The following is a 21825-nucleotide window of genomic DNA, read 5'->3' on the forward strand; positions in this document are numbered from 1 at the left end:
TCTTACAATACAATTAATTATTGGTTCAAGCAGAGGACATAGCCTTACTAGACTTCATAATTATTTGGATTAGTATTTTTCTTACAATACAATTAATTATTGGTTCAAGCAGAGGACATAAAAAACAATTTTGAATCCAGATTTTCTAACCCCATAGTCATCATAGTCTAGTGTTATATTTGACTAAATAAAAATATTTAGTATCAAGCACCTTGTGCTCATACTTTACATGGAAGCCTAACAAATCAATTGTATTTCTGTCTTAAATTGGTCAATCATCATTATTTCATTGAAATCTGAACTAATTGTTTTCTGCTGTTTTACAATCCAAGATTATTTTTTTTTATCTAACAACTGAACAGTAAGGGACTTAGTTTGAAAAAACAAAGAGATTGACTGAGCCTCAAAAATTCAACTGAATTTTTTGGATCCAATGAAATTCAAAATTATTCTGAGATGATTACAAATTTAAACAGCTTTTCAATAGACTATCAAATAAAATTGATTAAATATTGATTTGTAAAGAAAAAATAATTTTTCATTTATCTAACATCAGGATTTACATGTTGCTATGTAAAAGATCTATACAGAATTTTGGTGAATTTCAAAATACTACAATTTGAAAGTCTTGAATTTTTGCAATTTGTATCTTGAACACACTATGGGGATCCCAACTTTTTTTTATATTCTTGAAAACAGCATTTTGGCAATATCTTTAAAAACTTTTACAATATTTTAAACAGATTTTTCTACTGAAAGATGTAATCAATTTGGAGTAGTAAAACTGACAAGAACCTCCTTGAATAAATGAAAATCACAATACTGTGCTACCTACATGTATCATTCCTACTGAGCTAATATAACATACTACTGCTTTTTTCAATTGTTTTCCCTATACTGAATTATCTACAAAGAGAAGTGTTGAGATCTCACACTAATACATGTCTGTTCAAAGGAAGGAAGTTATATCAGTAGTGTTATTTGTTCACTTCCCTAAGTTTCCATCACTTTCTAATATCAGGATCTCTGTGAAATGAAGACAATGTGAACCTGTACAAGAAGCATTATAAATTTCTACTTTAAAATTATGTCCATTTTTTGTTGAAACCCTATCCTTTCTGGTCTTCCTTCACCTGCTGCAATTTGCCAATGGGTAGAAATAGTCTATCTGTCGTCCACAGAGGCGGATTTAGGGGGGCGCCCCCCCCCCTTTTTTGGAAAAAATTTGGTTGGTTATATAGGGAATCACTGAAGCGTGACGGAAGCGGGCCCCCTCTTAGACAGTCAGTGGGCCCCCACTTATGAAAATTTCTGGATCCACCACTGGTCCAACCATTATACACTACACTTCTGAGACCCACTGTCAAAAATCTGCTGTACTCACTTGCTGCTATCATTTACAATTGACCATACTTGACCAGCATTAAGATCTGATCAATTAAGCCAGAGTTATGGGACTTTGATAATTTTGGCTATTGGAAGCATTGTGTCACCAAAAGCTTTAATGCATGTACTTGGTATGAACATTTGTCATCATGTATAATTGATCATACTGTTGGTTTATCTCCTTATGACTTGACATTTTTTGCAGGAGTTATTTCACAATTTTTGGCCTGCTGTAGTACATGTACCATGACACTTTGTGAACACTACATCTCAGGTACCTTGTCTGAAAATTTTTGTTCTAAGTGTGCCCTTAAGATTTTTTGACCATACTACATCATTATTTCAATTTAACAAATTTGTATAAGTAATGGGACTATTGTTGAACAACGCCACCTTTTGACTAATACTCTGCTTTAGAATGTTAGCTAAAAAGCTATAAGTATTGTCTCTGACCATTAATGGCCTTTAGTATGTAGCATATTTTGACCTAGAGAAAACATTAATCCTCAGAAACTAAATTAAGTCAGAAGCTTTCAAACATAGGCAAAATGTTTGTCTTTATGTGTAATTTACCACACTGTTCCACAATTTTGATTTGAAATTTTTGCAGAAGTTATGGGACCTGCGTAATTTCTAAGTTTTTGTATCATGATGTTATGAGACCTTTTGTATTATTCCTTACATCTCAAATTGTCTGACAATTTGGAGATCTGTTAAAAAAACTTCCAATGAAAGTTTGATATTTTGCCTCCATTTTCACAACAGACTCCCAAATGACCACATTCAAAGAGGGAAATTACAACGAGGGGGAAAACTGCCAAAATCCATGCTGGTGTTATAATTTTATGTGTACTATTATGTCATAGATTGTGTCATGAATGTGATTTGTATAAATTCTAGAAATAAGATGTTTTTTCTTTAATTAAAATTGAGAATGGAAATGGGGAATGTGTCAAAGAGACAACAACCCGCCCAAATAAAAAAACAACAGCAGAGGGTCACCAACAGGTCTTCAATGTAGCGAGAAATTCCCGCACCCGGAGGTGTCCTTCAGCTGGCCCCTAAACAAATATATACTAGTCCAGTGATAATGAACGTCATACTAATTTCCAAATTATACACAAGAAACTAAAATTAAAATAATACAAGACTAACAAAGGCCAGAGGCTCCTGACTTGGGACAGGCGCAAAAATGCGGCGGGGTTAAACATGTTTGTGAGATCTCAACCCTCCCCCTATACCTCTAACCAATGTAGTAAAGTAAACGCATAACAATACGCACATTAAAATTCAGTTCAAGAGAAATCCGAGTCTGATGTCAGAAGATGTAACCAAAGAAAATAAACAAAATGACAATAATACATAAATAACAACAGACTACTAGCAGTTAACTGACATGCCAGCTCCAGACTTCAACTAAACTGACTGAAAGATTATGATTTCATCATATGAACATCAGGCACAATCCTTCCCGTTAGGGGTTTAGTATCATACCATCATAACATATATGAGAAGAACATAACCCGTGTCATGACATGTTTTCTGTTTTCCAGGATGCTATATGAATGTGTGGTGAGAAAGCTGTGTAGCCATTGTTCTGCAGTCTTCTCTTGAGACTAGTAAATTTTTTGTGGCTTGGAACCTTTAGCCCCTGTGTATCAACCCGTTTTTAATCATAGCTTTGATAAATATTATACATCCACCAATCCAACAAAGGTGTGAAATAAAACCCCGACTATAAGCAACTTAGTTAGTGCATAAACAACTTGAATACAAATTGAAAAAATCATTTTATTGAATAACATTTTTTAAAGAACACATGATTATGTTGTCCTATCAACAATTATTTCATTGAAATATATATCACAATTTATCAAAATATTAGGAAGCTAATAAATGTTATGATCTTATCATCAAATATATGATATTAAATCGCACAATTTTATTAATATAATATTTAGATATCATTCTTGCTTTGAATGATTAAAAAAAATCCTGTTATGATAGTTACTTTCTAAGCAAAGCATTATTTTAATATCACATGATCAAAGCCAACTTTTGAACTTTGATTTGTTGGCAGTATTTCAACTTGCATACAAATATCTATGTATATATATATCTACAGATCTAAATTATCTCTTTTAAAGTACATTTTTATTCTCTTCTTTTTCACTGTAATTTTTGTTTGAATAGATTTTCTAGCTTAACGGCATCAACAGCAAATCGTCTGATTCCATCGGCTAATTTATCTGTTGCCATGGCATCCTCGTTCATCTCCCAGCGAAATTTGTTTTCGTCTACTGTAACCTCTTCCAAGTCACTAGAATTTGCTATACAAAAGATAATATACAGTTTTTAAGATTTCTGATCGTTTAATGAATTCGCCATTTCAGAATCTAATGCATTCTGGGTAATATTTTCAAAAGCTTACACAAAAACATAATGAGTGGTTAAAAACATGCTAAATAATCGAAATTTAACCAATGACTTAAGATTATTTTCATTTTGGTGTACGAACAATGAGATTACCCATAGTCCTTTAGATTCTGAAAAGGCAAATTGGAGTTTTTATTTTACCCTACTATAAATTTGAATGTAATTCAATCCATAACTAATATATCATTTTTTTATTCAGCACCTGCTCACAGTATTCTCAGTCTATAATTCCTCTTTAAATTAGTTTTATTCAAATATAAAAAAGAAGATGTGGTATGATTGACAATGAGACAACTTGACTTCTTGATCAGTAGCAGTAGATGTTAATTGCTTCATTTGATATTCTTCATAATAATTATGTATATTGTCATGATTGTGTGTGACTAGTAAGCTTATGTATTCATTTAGCACTCATACCACATCTCCTTATCTATACTTCTAAAGGAAGAGACAGATTTCATTTAGACGCAACTCCTCTTAAACCATACAAAGACGGAAATATTTGTGATATGACTTATGAATGTAGTGTTTTGTAATTCCTAAATTGGTCTTTGAAACAGTTTTTTTTTTCACAGAAAACGCCAATTTTTGAGGAAATATCCTAATTTAGAGACTGTTATTGATCAGTCTTTAATATGTTTTCATGCATGCTCCTTCAAGGTACAGCCTGCAAAATTCAAAAACTTTGTTTCAAAACCTTACCAATTGTATCAAGATTTTATGAGCATATTCTAGTTTTTTTACATAAAAGCCAAATGCAAACCACCTAATATCCTATTTCTACGTAAAAGCGAAATGAAAACCACCAAATATCTTTTACAACACATATTATATATGAAAATATTATAAATTTGTGTTAAAGCTTCATATAAGTAAGTGAAAATCTATACGAAAATATTTCGTAGAAGATTATTGATTTTTTATATGAGGAGGGATAGGACCTTTATCAGGATTAGGTGTTTTTCAGCTCAGAGATTTCGGGATTAACCCTTTTGGGATCCGGGAATTCTTTTTTTGAATTTCTGGATGTCAGGATTTAAATTTATTTAAATTCGGGACCTCAGGATTTCATGTTTTTAAGCCCGGGATTATGGGATCAAGACCCCTTCTACCCCCTCTCTTATATGCCATGCAATCAATATAAATATTTCACCTAATTTTTCTGATAGAACAGGAGATATCTGTTCATTTGACTCTGACAGTTTCTTCAGTAAACCAGGTCTGAAAAATAAAAAAATCACATTAATACTCATTATAATAATCAATGAAAGGTGTAACTAGTGAAGCAAAGATTGCTTACCATTTCTGATAAGCTTAGTACATCATAAAACATTGGCAGGATTTGTGTTATTCAATCTTTTATCTTTTATTTTTTGTGTAGAGTTTTTTTAATTTTCATCGATATGCTTTTTGCCATGTTTTCCTTTCACTTTCAAATTCCCCCTTCATATCTTCTTCCTCTTTTTTAAGGCTTCCATTACTGCAGTGAAATAAAGGATTCAATTTTTTGAAAAGTCAAAATGTCTTAAACTTTAAACTTTATCAAGAGAGTATTGAGGACAGATGAACAATTTTAAAGCCAATTGTTTCAAGAATATACTTATGAGTAGCATGATGGTGCCACATGTGAAGTAGGATCTGCTTATGCTGAGATCACCCCTGTTTTTTTGAAGGGTTGATATTGGTCAATGTCTTTTTTTTATGTTGTGTTTTCTGTTCTGTTCTGTTGTTATATTTTTTTTGTTTTGTTTTTAGCCATAGCATTCTCAGTTTGTTTTTAGATTTAGATTTATGAGTTTGAAATCCCTTTAATGTTTTTCACCTCTCTTTTAAGAGATGTTAACTAGAAATTATGTTCATATAGGAAACAAATGCCTCAATTGCAATTTCAGCCAATTTGTTAAGTTACAAAACCCTAACTTGGCATATTTTTAAAAGTTCACATCAACATAACATAAAAATACTCATCTACTTTTTTGTTTTCAAGGCTTTCATAAGAGACTGTCATTTTATCACAATTGGTGATCTTTGAGACCAAACCTTTAGCCTTTAACACCACATATTTCCGGTCATAAAAGTGATATGATCATTTTAAAAGTACTATCAAAACAACCCCTACTTTAACATGTTTAATACCTTCTCATTTTAATCAAGGCTAATTAGTTGTCGAACAGCTGAAACTTACCTGTTCAGGTGACAGGTAAACTATTTTGAACCGGATATAGATCGGTCTATTAAAAGTTATTTTCTTACATTTCAGCGAATTGGATCTAAAAATTTTAGTCAAAAAAATTTAAATTATCAGAAATACGTTTACAAATATGATTTGATAAAAAATTAAAAAGGTGAAAATGAAAAATCGTCATAATCGCATTGTTTGAACCAGAGACTTGTCTCTATTAGAACAAGTACATGTGTGCGCAGGTGTGAAATTTGATTATGCATCCTAATTTTTTCAAAAAATGCTTAAATTGTCATTAATACCTTTATCTCGCGTTTATTTCGAATATTTCCTTGAAGACAACGTAGATAGAGCTAACACTCATTCATGCTTTGCAAACGTTCACGGAATTTATGTATCTGTCTCTGGTCCATGTTTTACCATTGTCAAGATAACATCCAGTTTTAAATTTAAAACGAAAGTAAAGTTTTTGACCATGTTATTTTGCACAAATAAAGATGCTAAGGCAGATACAAGTACGCTGATGTTGCACACTTCGAATGATGCACTGCCAATTTAACAGTTTATGTTAGAACTTCAAATTTGAATCGAAAAAAGTTAAGTATTGTTTTTTTTTAATGTCAATCATTCTGATGGCCAACTGGCAACTTGGTAATGATTACCATAACGGCCTTTTGTTTATTTAGTCTAAAGGGATTCAAATCGGGATAATATATAAATTGTTCGGCTGGCTAAAAATAATTTTGGAAGCCCTGATTGTAACCCACCATTTTTTTTTAATGATCAATGCATATATGAATGGGGACACATGGTTGAAACACCCACTTTTTACATGGCTGGATGAGCCCCTGCTATGCCTCCTTTTTACTTACGAGATTGTTAAGAGATCACATCCAGCTAGACCAAGTATTTGATCTGTATTTCTGAAGGAAGCACCCATTACAACAGTATCATAGCCAAATTTCTTGTAATAGTTGTAGATTTTTGTCACACTTTTCACACCTAAAAGTAAAAAAATACATGCACATTCAATGAACAATTACCATATCCTAGTACCATTTTATTGACTTTTCAAATGATATGCAACCAAACTAAATCCTTCTGTTCAAATGATCTGCAAAAAGACCACCTAAAGGTGCAGGATTGTCTCGCTGCTTTGAAGACCCATTGGTGGCCTTCAGCTGTTTTCTGCCGTTTGGTCAGGTTGTTGTCTCTTTGACATATTCCCCATTTCCATTCTCAATTTTTTTTTATTTCTTTGTAAGGTCTTTAGACAGGGTTGTCTCTTTCTGTGGTGTAACAATAAGAAATTCAAAGGATAGGCGGATAATATTACATCAGAATTGAATTTAGACTAATGAAGAACTGAGATCAAATGAACAACAGGTTGATGAAATGAAAATAATAAACAAGTCAGAAGCAGCATCAATTAGCCAGGAATTAGAAAAATACAGAATTCATCGCTGCAACAAGTTTTACAATATTTCTCTACTCAAGACAGTTAACGTTTAATTTTTTAAAGTGAAAGGCTTGCTGAGCTTTTTAAATATTTCTAAAAACGGTTAAGAGTGGAGAAATATCATAAAACACAAATTTATATAGGGTTGGAATCTGTTTCTCTAATGATTTGTATCCTTCCTTTTCAAAGATTTTCATAAAGTTGTGTTCTATATGCAACTTCATAAGACATGCTCACCTTTTTTCATGATGTCACAATAGGAAATTCAGCAGAAATCAAAAAAATTAAACGTCATAATTAAATTGCAGACTTTTCACTAGTGAGGAGAAATATTTACTCTCACTGCTCAAGAAATGTGAAAATAGCAAACAAAAGAAATAAATAAAAATAATAAACAGACTAGAATGAGTATGAATCTGCCAAGAATTAGAGAAATGTACTTTCACACCTACCTGGATCATCTAATCTTTCAAATGTTTTCTGGTCTGTATTTTTAACAAACCAATCATAAATTCTTCCAACAAAAGGTGAGATAAGTGTTGCCCCAGCTTCAGCACAAGCTACAGCCTGATTAAATATAAATCACGAAATATAAGATCTGTTAAGATTTATCCTACCTTTTTGTACAAGGATTTTGGGGCAATAGCCTATTACGTCTTTTAAAAACAGGGATTTGCAACAAACTGATGACTGTTTTAAACCTGAAGCTAATATGAAAGTAATTTGTTATATTATTAATCTCATATAAGCATCTTAGTGCACTCTCATTAGACTCCTCAATACAAGGTCCAATATTGGGAGAGTTATACCCTCTTTGAGCTTAAAAAGGGGGTTTGATGGGCTCTAAGACATTCTGTTTTAATTAAATAACAAATGCCTCTAAAAAACTTCTTTTTTCAATTGCAGTTTAAATTTTCTAACATAAATTGCAGACATTTAAAATTGTTTTCACTTCCTCATGTGGTTTTTGATTATCTGATTATTTAGTTGTTTTTATAGTGATTACTCGATTATCAGACCAAACATTTCATGATTATTTGATAATCTATGACTGTATTTTTAATTATTTGATTACCTAGTTCTAAAAACTAGAGGCTCTCAAGAGCCTGTATCGCTCACCTGATTCTACTTGGGTTTTTGAAATCATATGAAAAAATATAAAATTTGGCTAAAAGTGACAACACAACCTCATTGATAAGGAAAGGAACATGTTTAATTTCATTCAAAAGTCCCCCACTGGCGGCCATCTTGGATGGCAGATCGGCTACAAAGTAACAACACTTGGTCAGCACCTCATAAGGAACATTCATGCCATGTTTGGTTTTATTCCATTCAGTGGTTCTCTAAAAGAAGTCATTTGTATGCATTTCCCATAGGGTCCTATGTTAAACTAAGTCCCCTGCTGGCGGCCATCTTGGATGATGGATCTGCTACAAAGTAACAACACTTGGTCAGCACCTCATAAGGAACATTCATGCAATGTTTAGTTTTATTCCATTCAGTGGTTCTCTAAAAGAAGTCATTTGTATGCATTTCCAATAGGGTCCTATGTTAAACTAAGTCCCTGCTGGCGGCCATCTTGGATAATGGATCGGCTACAAAGTAACAACACTTGGTCAGCACCACATTAGGAACATTCAGGCCATGTTTGATTTCATTCCATTCAGTGGTTCTCTAAAAGAAGTCATTTGTATGCATTTCCCATAGGGTCCTATGTTAAACTAAGTCCCATGCTGGCGGCCATCTTGGATGATGGATGGGCTACAAAGAAACAACACATGGTCAGCACGGCATAAGGAACATTCATGCAATGTTTGGTTTCATTCCATTCAGTTGTTCTCTAAAAGAAGTCATTTGTATGCATTTCCCATAGGGTCCTATGTTAAACTAATTCCCACGCTGGCGTCCATCTTGGATAATGGATCGGCTACAAAGTAACAACACTTGGTTAGCACCACATTAGGAACATTCATGCCATGTTTGATTTCATTCCATTCAGTGGTTCTCTAAAAGAAGTCATTTGTATGCATTTCCCATAGGGTCCTATGTTAAACTAAGTCCCCCGCTGGCGGCCATCTTGGATGATGGATTGGCTACAAAGTAACAACACTTGGTCAGCACTCCATAAGGAACATTCATGCTATATTTGGTTTCATTCCATTTGGTGGTTCTCTAGAAGAAGTCATTTGTATGCATTTCCCATAGGGTCCTATGTTAAACTAAGTCCCCCGCTGGCGGCCATCTTGGATGATGGATTGGCTACAAAGTAACAACACTTGGTCAGCACTCCATAAGGAACATTCATGCTATGTTTGGTTTCATTCCATTTAGTGGTTCTCTAGAAGAAGTCATTTGTATGCATTTCCCATAGGGTCCTATGTTAAACTAAGTCCCCCGCTGGCGGCCATCTTGGATGATGGATCGGCTACAAAGTAACAACACTTGGTCAGCACCCCATAAGGAACATTCATGCTATGTTTGGTTTTATTCCATTCAGTGGTTCTCTAAAAGAAGTCATTTGTATGCATTTCCCATAGGGTCCTATGTTAAACTAAGTTCCCGGCTGGCGGCCATCTTGGATGATGGATCGGCAACAAAGTAACAACACTTGGTCAGCACCTCATAAGGAACATTCATGCCATGTTTGGTTTCATTCCATTCAGTGGTTCTCTAGAGGAAGTCATTTGTATGCATTTCCCATAGGGTCCTATGTTAAACTAAGTCCCCCGCTGGCGGCCATCTTGGATGATGGATCGGCTACAAAGTAACAACACTTGGTCAGCACCTCATAAGGAACATTCATGCCATGTTTGGTTCCATTCCATTCAGTGGTTCTCTAGAAGAAGTTCAAAATGTAAATTGTTAACGACGACGACGACGGACGACGATGACGGACGCCAAGTGGTGAGAAAAGCTCACTTGGCCCTTCGGGCAAGGTGAGCTAAAAAATGATCATGTGATTATAGTGACAAAACAATTGTGATTATGTGACTACTTGGACACCGCCATGAAAGGCCTCATTCTTACTTACCTGATAGAAGTTAAACAATAAAGTCATGTTGACATGTATTCCGTACTTGCTTTCTAATTCCCTGAAGAAAAAAAACATTAAACATTTAATTTGTTGCAATAAAATGCATCATTGTATATATTGAATTACAGTAGAAATGCATAGCCACTTGTTTGAACAAAAAAATAAAAAATAAGCTATAAAATAAACTACGTTTGTAAATTATTGTACATCATTAGGGTTATGTGTCCTCTAAGCATACATTTACATATACCACTCTAAGAAACCAGTCAGTTTTCTAATCACCCTTAACTGTTCACTTCTGTCTCAGGCAGTAATATAACTGACAACTATTGAATTGTATATATGTAAAGAAAAGGTAATAAAACTCATTCGAATGAGTCAGTTTTCACCTGGTCCTGAACTTTGTTCCATATAAATGTATGTAATGAGTCGAAATTGGATGAGTCAAACTAAATTTACAATCTCAAGGTTAACAAAATTCATTATTTATCTCAACATGCTCAACTAATACACATATGTCAAAACATGACCTCCGGCATATTAATCGATTGAAGAGTTAATCTGACAATAGGTGTGTAATTAAATTTCCAGTCACTGACCACTGTATTGATTTATGACATGCTATTTCCACAAGTGTTTTACCTAAGATTATCTTTTATAGAATTTTTATAAATAATTAGTGATACACTGTTAATGATCATGAAAAAGTATTTAAAAATGTTTACAAAACAATTAATTGTGATTAACACTAATGAGCTTGGTTGTGTATAAAGTAAGGATTATGACTTCCATTGATGATCACCTAAAAACTACTCAATCAGTGTCTTTATTCTTGTTGTATTTTCTTTTGAAAAGAAAGAGTGAGATAAAACAAAATGAAGAGAAATCTAAATTTTCTAAAATCTCTTGTATCCGATAATTAACAATTTTGTCAACTATAAACGACATGAATAACGAAACTATCGATTGGAAATTACTCTCTCTGATAAAAGTCATAGGAAAAAATTGTAACTGAAACAACTGAATAAGTAGAAATAATGTTATTATAATAATGAAAAACAATGACTTACAAATACATTGATCATGTTGATCTGATACCAGAATATCGATCCCCTTCCCATATTCACCCAGATTTATTTTAGCTTTACTAAGCTAAGCAAGAGTTGTGTCCCTTGTTGTCAAACTTCCGGTTTTCGTTTGAGTCGAACTACGTGTAACTCGAAATATTTCTCTGGTCCGGCTGACTTGGAGATAATGAGAGTTGACTGTATATAACATGTATACACTAAAAAATCTCTTTTGCATTGTGAAAAATAATGTGAAGGAAGTAAAAGCTGGTTTTTGTCCTTGTAGTCTTGGTATTTACAAGATTGTACAAAAGCATTTAGTATTTCAGAAAAAAAACAAGAGGCTGTCACAACGACAGCAAACCGGATTTATTTACATTTATTTGTGTCCTGGCAATATCACAAGAACCATTACTGATGAATGGTGAAAGTGAAAATCATCAATATCAAATTTGACCTCCATTTTGTCATCAGTATCAACATTTTGAAATAATAATATTTGAAAAGCTTAGATTGAATGGTTCATGAGTAAATGCAACAACGTGAATGGAAACACCATTTTACGATCTTTCAAGAACCATAACTCCTGAACAGTAAAAGTCAAAATCGTCATTATGAAACTTGACCTCTATTTTGTCATCAGTAACAACATATTAAAATTTCAAAAGCTTTGGTTGAATGGTTCATGAGAAAATGCACGGACACGACGGGAAACACCATTTTTCAATCTTTCAAGAACCATAACTCCTGAACGGTAAAAGTCAAAATCGTCATTATTGAACTTGACCTCCATTTTGTCATCAGTAACAGCATATTAAAATTTCGAAAGCTTTGCTAGAACAGTTCATTCATAAATGCACGGACACGACTGGAAACTCCATTTTTCAATCTTTCAAGAACCATAACTCCTGAACGGTTAAAGTCAAAATCGTCATTATTGAACTTGACCTCCATTCTGTCATCAGTAACAACATATTAAAATTTGGGAAGCTTTGGTAGAACAGTTCATGAGTAAATGCACGGACACGACTGAAAACTCCATTTTTCAATCTTTCAAGAACCATAACTCCTGAACGGTAAAAGTCAAAATCGCCATTATTGAACTTGACCTTCGTATAGTTGTCAGTAATAACATAAAAAAATTTAAAAGCTTTGGTTGAACGGTTCATGAGTTAATGCACGGACAACATTTGATTGCCGTCTTTCAAGAACCATAACTCCTGAACGGTAAAAGTCAAAATCGCCATTATTAAACTTGACCTTCGTATAGTTGTCAGTAATAACATATTAAAATTTTAAAAGCTTTGGTTGAACGGTTCATGAGTTAATGCACGGACAACATTTGATTGCCGCCCGCCGTACATTCCCAAATCAATAACCGACATTTTTGTCACAAAAATCCGGTTAATGAATATAAGCTGTCAATCTGTTTGTCCAGTCATTAACAAATAATTAAAATACCTACTTTGCTGCCTCTATTCCTTCCCATGTAGATGATAATTTGATAAGAATTCTATCTTTGCTTACACCAGCAGCTTTATACATGTCTATCAGTTTTTTGGCTTTAGCAATCATCCCATCTTTATCGAATGACATTCTAAAAATAGCAATACATGTATTATGCATGACAATACAAAATAACTTAAACAAAACATGAAGAAAATTTGAATGAGGTATATATGGGGTTGAACAATGATTTATCAAAATAATGTTTTGTAACTGCTAAACAACTAATATCTGGTTTTGTCTATTCTTGTAAGGTCTCTTTTGGTCATATAAGCTAGCTGTTCACTTTTGTTCAAAAAGTTATACATCTTTTATTTTCAAAATTATGGTTTCCTGTGTTCCTGGTGAAGGTCAATTTAGAAAGTTGTTTATAGAAACATCTATAAAGTGTTATTACAACCAATAAACTTCTTTTTCCATATACTGTAGAAACATTAATTTTTCTTGGGGTCAAAATTTGTGGTTTTGTCTCTATATAAGGTTTCATTGGGATTTAATTTTGTGGTTTTTAATCAATGGATATTATATGTAGGTTAAATTTTCGTGGGTTTTTTAATTTTGTGGATATATTCTTTCCACGAAATAAACAAAATTAAATCCTCCACGAAAATTTCTGCTTTTACAGTATAACATATTTAAAATGTTTGCAAGGTTAGTGGCCGGTTCATTAATCGTTATTCCATATTCTATATCTAACCGCCTGCAATATAGACTTTTGCAATTTCTATTTTAAGTACAGATATCAAATTGGCACTTTGCGTCCTCCGTACATATTAAAGTGACAAAGACAAAAATTAACTGGAACACATGTTTTGAATTTCTGCAAAAAAAAAATATACCTTGCATCAACCTCTGTTGAAACTCTGCCGGGTACAATTTTCAGGATCTCTAAACCAAACAATACATATACCTTATCCATAGCAGCTTCTATTTGTTGTTCCATTGTCCTATTGAAATAAAATTAAAAAAAATATTTTATGTTTGTTAAAAGAGAAAAACATACCTTGTCTTCTTTCTGTTTTTACTCTGATAATGATGACATGTTTAAAGTACAGTTACACAGCATGATGATTTTTTTTTTTTATATTTCTTATTTCAGTTTATTTTCTTTTTTGTCATGATTTCAAAATTCACTATTCATGCTATTCATAAATCTTTTATATGACTGTCATACAAGTGAGAGGTTAGGCTACAAATGTAGCTATAAACCAGGTTCAATCCACCATTTTCTACATAAAAAAGTGCCTGTACCAAGTCAGAAATATGACAGTTGTTATCCATTCGTGTGATGTGTTTGAGCTTTTGTCTTTGACATTTGATTAGGGGCTTTGTTTTGAATTTTCCTCAGAATTCAGTATTTTTGTGATATTACTTTTTATAATTTAATGTAATGTAAAAAAAGAACAATAATCGATAATTTGATACAACAAATTGTGCATTTCATCAACATATAAATATATAAGACATTTATTATTGTACATATTTTTTTCTTTTGAAATGAGTCTTCATCACATGTTCATTAATTACATTCTTGCTTTACATTGATTAAAAGGCTCACTTTACATTGCTGTATTTTAACGAAGTATTAATTTTAATTTTACCCTCCACTTTTTTTGGCAAAAGTAACAGCCTCTTCAATAAGATGTTGGTATGCTGGCATATTTGCTGCTGCTGATATCAGAGAAGGGTTGGTTGTAGCATCAGTAGGCTTATACTCCTTCATAGCTATGAAAAAGAATTAAATAACTTCTGATAAATAATTAAAACATGACATATAACTTCTTTCTCTGTATACATTTTTAAACATGAACTTTGAAGTGTTTTCAGATACACAATTTCACAAAGCTTTTTAAAGTACATGTAATACATAACGGCAGTTTGCCAAAGGTAAACATTGTTGATTAGCGGTTTGTTTGACACTCAAGTGAAGCCATATAAAATTGATATAATTATAGAAGTTCTTTACCTTAACTTCATCAGCATGATCAGTGACAAAAAAACGTAATTAATGTTGACATTGCTGATATTAAATAAATAAACAGCTGTGCCATGAGCACATGATACGCCCATAGCTTTTTTAAAGAATAAAGTACAAAAAATTATTACTGTCATATCAGATATTCATGAAAAACTAAAGGGATGTTATCTAAATAGATATAAACCAGTCACCAAAGTTTCGTGATAACTGCTTAACACATTGAATGAACACTCCCCCCTTTTTTATGAATAAAATCGCTGAAACGTAAAAAATAAAATAGATAAAAAATTGAAAGGGAGCTTATGTCAATAGATATAAACAATACACCAAAGTTTCCTGCATATTGCTGAACCATTTTGAATTACATTGTTCAAAAACTGGAAAATCCTCCTATTCTTAATGAAAAAACCTCCAAAACTTGAAAACTTACAATGTCAAATGTAAAATTTATGAAAATCAAATGGGATCTCACGTCAATAGATATATATAATTCACCAAAGTTTCATGACAATTGGTTAAACCGTTTTTGAGTTATTTTCCGACATGTTGATGAAGGACAGACATACCATAATACGTCCTGTAAACAGACGTATAAAAGAGGGTGGTAATGGGGGTACCTTCATGACGAAAAACGGTAACAATTCTTGCCAAATGATGTTAACTTTCTTTTAGATGATAAAAAAAACATGATTTTGACGAATCACATTAATTTATCACGTTAATTTTTTTGCAAAAATAACGGTAACGATAATTATAGTCACCGTCAGCTGAACTTCGTAGCGGTTATCGGTAAAATTAATCTAAACTATCAACCACGTTCACTTCTGATATAGTTTTTCACATTCCATTCATAAATCGCAAAGTGAAAAACCACTACTGACCTACCTTTTAAGTGATTGCACTGTGATAATCTTGACCTTTACATTTTCCAAGACGATTTTGAATGGTGGAATCCGCCATTGTTTTTACCGGAAGTGTTTCCGTGGAGTTCAATTTCATAAAATTTGCATAAAGCGCGGGAAATCTTATCACATCAATGAAAAGAACATTTCATGAAACTGCGTAAGTGACGAATGTCATATGTAAACAAATGATCCTCATAGAAACGAAGATGGCGGAATTACAATGGAAAACATTCTGGAAAATGTGAAGGTCAGGATTATTACAGTGTGATCACTTAAAGGGTAGGTCAGTAGTGGTTTTTCTTTTTGCAACTTATGAATGGAATGTGAAAAACTATATCTCGAGTGAACACGATTGATAGTTTAGATTATTTTTACCGATAACCGCTACGAATTTCAGCTGATGGCAACTATAGAACTAAGACCTCTGACGAATCACGTTAAGGATATTTTAACGAATCACGGAAAATTTTAAATCAATTTGACGCTAACGATAGCGGAAAATGGCCGTTTGACGCCTGACGGTAAAGGGCATAACTACCCTCATAAAAATAGAGATGGCAAAATATTTGGGGTTGAAATTTTGAAAAAAAAATGCCAATTGTTGTAAATTACTTATTATTATACAGAATTTGCTTTTTTTCCATATGTAACTGGGACACCTGTGTCATATTAACTTGATCATGTTGTGTATACTGTACATGTTTATGAATGAACATGCGACAACAACATGGACAAGATCTCATTTTTGTCATGCAAAAAAAAATATTTACCTTCAAAATCACCAGTGTCTGCAACTATGACAGTTAATTCCTTTAGCTGGTCCAGTGTTGTCATGGCGGATTTTTTAGTTTGTGGCTCAGACATCTCAGGATATTACTGTGAATAATATTTCCGCTAAATCAGGATGCAAAATTTGGGACAAACGTTTACCTGTTAGGCTATTGATATTAAATGAGCTAGGCATGCAACACTGACAAGGAACCAGACATAATGACGGAAGCGCTTTCCTGAATATAAATACTAGGACAAACTCGGAGACGACATGTTTAACAGCATCGAGTGCTAGCTTTCTAAAAAGCTTCTCCAACTTCAGCAATATGACGGAGGAAAATAAGATATTTAAACAAAAGCGCATCGTTAAGTAGCATGTCAGCTGCAGAATACAATATTTTAAAAATCACTAAATAAAACTCATCATAGATACCAGGATTAAATTTTGTATTTACGCCAGACGCGTTACCCTAGCTTGTGACGACGTTTCGGCAATGCTATCATGAAAACATATGCCACAGGGGCTTGTTTAGTGGGTCAGACGAGGTTTTACTGTCAATGGCGATCGCTATCCTATATAAAAAAAAACAATCGCCATTGACAGTTAAACCTCGTCTGACCCACTAAACAAGCCCCTGTGCATATGCCGTGACATTTTATAAAAAAAAATATACCCGCAGCCTTTCTCCGTGTACTCCTATAGTTAGAGTGACAATTTTGGTGCTTAATAGATAGACGAAAGATACAGTGCTAGCAATGATTTCCCTAAAAGAAGTGCATGAATAAAGATATAGACTAATTTTTTTATTATTTTTTATACCCCACGATAGTAGAGGGGCATTATGTTTTCTGGTCTGTGCTTCCATTCGTTCGTTCGTTCGTCCGTCTGTGCGTCCGTTCAGGTTAAAGTTTTTGGTCCAGGTAGTTTTTGATGAAGCTGAAGTCCAATCAACTTGAAACTTAGTAAACTTGTTGCTTATGATATGATCTTTCTAATTTTAAAGCCAACTTTTGACCCCACTTTCACGGTCCACTGAACATAGAAAATGTAAGTGGGAGTTTCAGGTTAAAGTTTTTGGTCAAGGTAGTTTTTGATGAAATTGAAGTCAAATCAACTTGAAACTTAATACATATGTTCCCTATAGTATAATCTTTCTAATTTTAATGCCAAATTAGATTATTACCCAATTTCACGGTCCATGGAACATGGAAAGGGATAGTGCGAGTGGGGCATCCTGTACTTTGGACACTCTTGTTTTTATATAGATTAGACCGTTGGTTTTCCCGTTTTGATGGTTTTGCACTAGTAATTTTGGGGCCCTTTATAACTTGTTGTTCGGTGTGAGCCAAGGCTCCGTGTTGAAGGCCGTACAATCGCCTATAATGGTTTACTTTTATAAATTGTCATTTGGATGGAGAGTTGTCTCATTGGCACTCACACCACATCTTCCTATATCTATAAAGCTAGTAAAGAATGGACTTATTCAAGTACACCTTCTAGATTAGTGATTTAAGCACGAGTTTTTTTCTTATTGTTTTAGGTTGTTTTATGAATTTTGTAGACAATAAACCATAGCACCTCATGGTCAAATAGATGAGTAGTAATGAAGTTCGTGTTTTGTTCGTAGATATAAAAAATCTTGTCTTTATTTACAACAAAACTCCCATTTTCTATAACATGCAATGTAATATTTAACCGTAGTGCTCTGAACCAAGTTTCCCTTTGGTATATGTATAGAATAACACGTAAATTCTATCATATATTTTTACTGTTTGATAATGTAGCATTAAAACATAAATTCGTGATTTACACAGGGTTTGCATGCCTTTTTAACAATTATTATTTGTTCGGTCTTCTTTTGTAAACCATCACTGAAGCCTACCGGTAGATTATATTTAAGCTTTTCACATGTACATATGTTAAACCTTTAATAACATATTAGATTTTGCAAAAAGACTATTTTTTTAACAAACATGTACTTTAACGTTTTAATCCTTCGAACCTTCCCCTATTGATTCGTTGCACTTTATCGTTATATACCATCGTACTTTAGCATAAACACACGTACTTTAGCAACAAACAACTATCGGCGCACTTAAACGTGAGACACCATCGTACTTAAGAGTACTGACCATCGCACTTTAGAGTCCTACATATATATACTGAATGAAGTCCTCAAATGCACATTATTAAGACTTATTACGAATCTATAACGTATTTTAGACACCCATATTATATTCAGTGATTGGATTTGTTGACGGTAAGCTGATTATAACTTTCGAAATTGCATCCCCATTTGTTAATTATATACACCTTTTCATCACAGTTGTTAAATGATTTGGCGTATTTGATTTTTAATTTACGAATCATTTTTTACTATTTACCTCCCTATTGCACCATGTGCACATTTGTTTACTTTCTTTCCCACTCATATGTACACTTGCGCTGTGCAAAGGGCGAATTTTTAACGAGAGATATGGTTGTTAGGGTCACTGCATACGGAAAAAGATCGGCGGAATTCGAGTACGGGAAGATAATAATTCTATATCAGTACACTATTGAAAATTTTGATTAGAAAAAAGGATTTTCTTTAAAAAAAAAGTCCAAGTTCACTTGTTTTATAGTATAAAAACTAAGTTTTCAATGTATATCAAACATATTTAACTTTGTTTTAATTCAGTGAAGTATCATGTGACTTTAAACATTTTTCCGGCATACACAGTTTTTGATACGTCAGTAGGAAGTGAATCATCATGACTTGCACTTGTGTGATTTTCAGCTTATTAATTGTGTATTACTAATTGATATACGATATTTGAACATTGATAAATAAAGGCAACAGTAGTATACCGCTGTTCAAAACTCATAAATCTATGGACAAAAAACAAAATCGGGGTAACAAACTAAAACTGAGGGAAACGCATTAAATATTAGAGGAGAACAACGACACAACATTAAAATGTAACACAAACAGCAACGGACTAAGCATTAGACAACATCCGATGAGAATAACCAATATAACATCAAAACCAAATACATGAATTTGGGATAGAAAAGTACCGTGACACGTCTTATAGTAATGTGATAAACTACTGTCGCCTTTATAACTACTGTCAATACACAAGACTAGTATGCTGTCAAAACACAAGACTAGTATGCTGTCAAAGATAACTTTCCCATTCGTATACAGATCGATGGATCAACTCAAGCAAACATCTTAAAACTACATGTATACCAAGAGGAACAACTTTTGTCAAATTCATGGATCTAATCGTTTTTTTTCTTTAAAAGAAAGATAAACTCAGGTTGTCTACATGTTTCATCCGCTTTAAATTGCTATCTCATTTGAACCGAATGCTTCATTATCTCTCACTTGACTGATTTTACAAACAGATTGAAGCGAGCAAATGTCACATTTTCATTTGAATAATATATTGAAAACACATTTGACAAATAATTATAATCCTGGACTTATACTGATATAGATGTATCACATTTAGGCATTGTGGGGAAAAAAGATAAAGGATAACCAAAACCCAAATGGTTCAAGGATAACTATATAATCATTACGGATAATTTTGAATAAAGGCAACAGTAATATACCACTGTTCGAAAGTCATAAATGGATTGAGAGAGAAAAATCCGGGTTACAAACTAAAACCGAGGGAATCACAGCAACTATAAGAGGATAAAACATGAATATAAGATTGAGAAGATGGGTTTTGATTAAAAAATAGATTAAATGACATACTAGTAGAAGTTAAAACAACCTTAGGTCATGGTTTGCTCGAATGTGGCATTGGTAGGCTATTCGCTATTTTTAATTTCAAGTGATCATTTTATTGAAACTTATTTTTTTTTTTGCAACTCAGCTGACATTGACGGCGGCATGTCAGTTAACCAAAAGATTTAAGGTTGCTATATAGTTAAATCATGACTGAATGTGCCCAACTTATGACGGTCATTATGTTAAGACTGATGAACTCTAAGAGGAAACTTTGACCTGTAATTATGTTAGCTTCAAAATTTTCTGTTTCCTTTTTCTGAATCATCAACGTTTCATATTATGGCTTTCAGATCTTTTGGAGTGGAGCGTATCTTTATGTGTTTCTTGTAGACATAATTTATTTTTGTGTGCATGTAGATATTATCATACATTTTCGTGCACATTGCCTCGCATCGTGTCTCGTTCCTTTTTGGGGTTCATTCAAATTACCTTGTATTGTATCGTCTTCATAGATAAACGAAACTTAAAAATTTATTGGAAATACACGTCAAAGGCGCTTGGGTATAGAATAGAATAAAATAGAAAATTTTTATTTACCAAAGTAGGGCCCCAGGAGGGCATATAGCATACAAACATTATAATTATAAACAAAAACATATACAAGAACATCGGTAAACTTCTCCTGCCTTTAAACTAATGCCAGCATCACTAAATTCTATTTTGCGTAAAAATATCATCATAATGATATATACTGCAGTACCTTACTGCAATTGCGCAAAATAAGATATTGTACAGACAGTAATATTTCATACTGTTTGTATTGAGATATATTTAATAAGATAATCATAGATTATTCATCATGGTGCTATTAATTTCGGAAACGATTTTTTTTTCTCCACAAAAAAAATTAATTCAAACTTTTCTTGTTCTATGAGAAATTTACAGAAACGGTAAGAATGGATATTTTTTTTAAATCATGATACAAAATCTCTGATTCTCATAGGTGATATGCATGATATAAGTTTAAAAAACATATATACTTAAAAAAAAAAAAAAAAATGAAAATGGTACACCTAAATAATACGAGAAATTGTCTAAATGAGTTAAGCCATTATGAAAACCTTTGAGAAATACTATTCAATACACAAGGAACTGTTCACTTATCTCAACACTCTAAAAAGAACACACTACATCAATCCAACGGATAAGAAGGAACATAGTACCAAATAAGTCAAGGAGTTTTAACCTCTTTATGATTTAAATATTTATCAATCACAATTTTCATGCCTTTATTAATGCCTTTATGTAAATTAATGTCCTTCGCCCAGTAAACAAAATCATACAGACTATATTTTGACAGAGATAGGATTTTA

The 21825-nt window shown here is 32.9% G+C and overlaps 1 protein-coding gene across 1 annotated transcript; it reads right to left on the reverse strand.

Annotated features, from left to right (window-relative positions):
• Positions 1-3163: 3163 nt before the first annotated feature.
• Positions 3164-16968, reverse strand: LOC143047536 (transaldolase-like). Its single transcript, XM_076220598.1, has 9 exons — positions 16724-16968; positions 14672-14795; positions 13910-14017; positions 13030-13161; positions 10495-10555; positions 7916-8030; positions 6877-7006; positions 4976-5043; positions 3164-3716 (listed from the first exon to the last, which is right to left on the reverse strand). The coding sequence occupies exons 1-9, from the start codon at positions 16815-16817 to the stop codon at positions 3556-3558; spliced, it is 993 nt and encodes a 330-aa protein (XP_076076713.1). The 5' UTR covers positions 16818-16968; the 3' UTR covers positions 3164-3555.
• Between the last annotated feature and the right edge of the window lie 4857 nt (positions 16969-21825).

This window comes from Mytilus galloprovincialis, chromosome 10, assembly GCF_965363235.1.
Source record: "Mytilus galloprovincialis chromosome 10, xbMytGall1.hap1.1, whole genome shotgun sequence".
NCBI classification, from domain to species: domain Eukaryota; kingdom Metazoa; phylum Mollusca; class Bivalvia; order Mytilida; family Mytilidae; genus Mytilus; species Mytilus galloprovincialis.

Excerpts from the sequence above, each read along its gene's own strand:
- LOC143047536 (XM_076220598.1), bottom strand. The coding sequence starts at position 16,817 with ATGTCTGAGCCACAAACTAAAAAATCCGCCATGACAACACTGGACCAG. Across the intron at positions 10,556-13,029 it reads GAAGGAATAGAGGCAGCAAA|GGAATTAGAAAGCAAGTACG; the intron begins GTAGGTATTTTA and ends TTTTTTCTTCAG. Across the intron at positions 7,007-7,915 it reads TGAAAGATTAGATGATCCAG|GTGTGAAAAGTGTGACAAAA; the intron begins GTAGGTGTGAAA and ends TTTTACTTTTAG.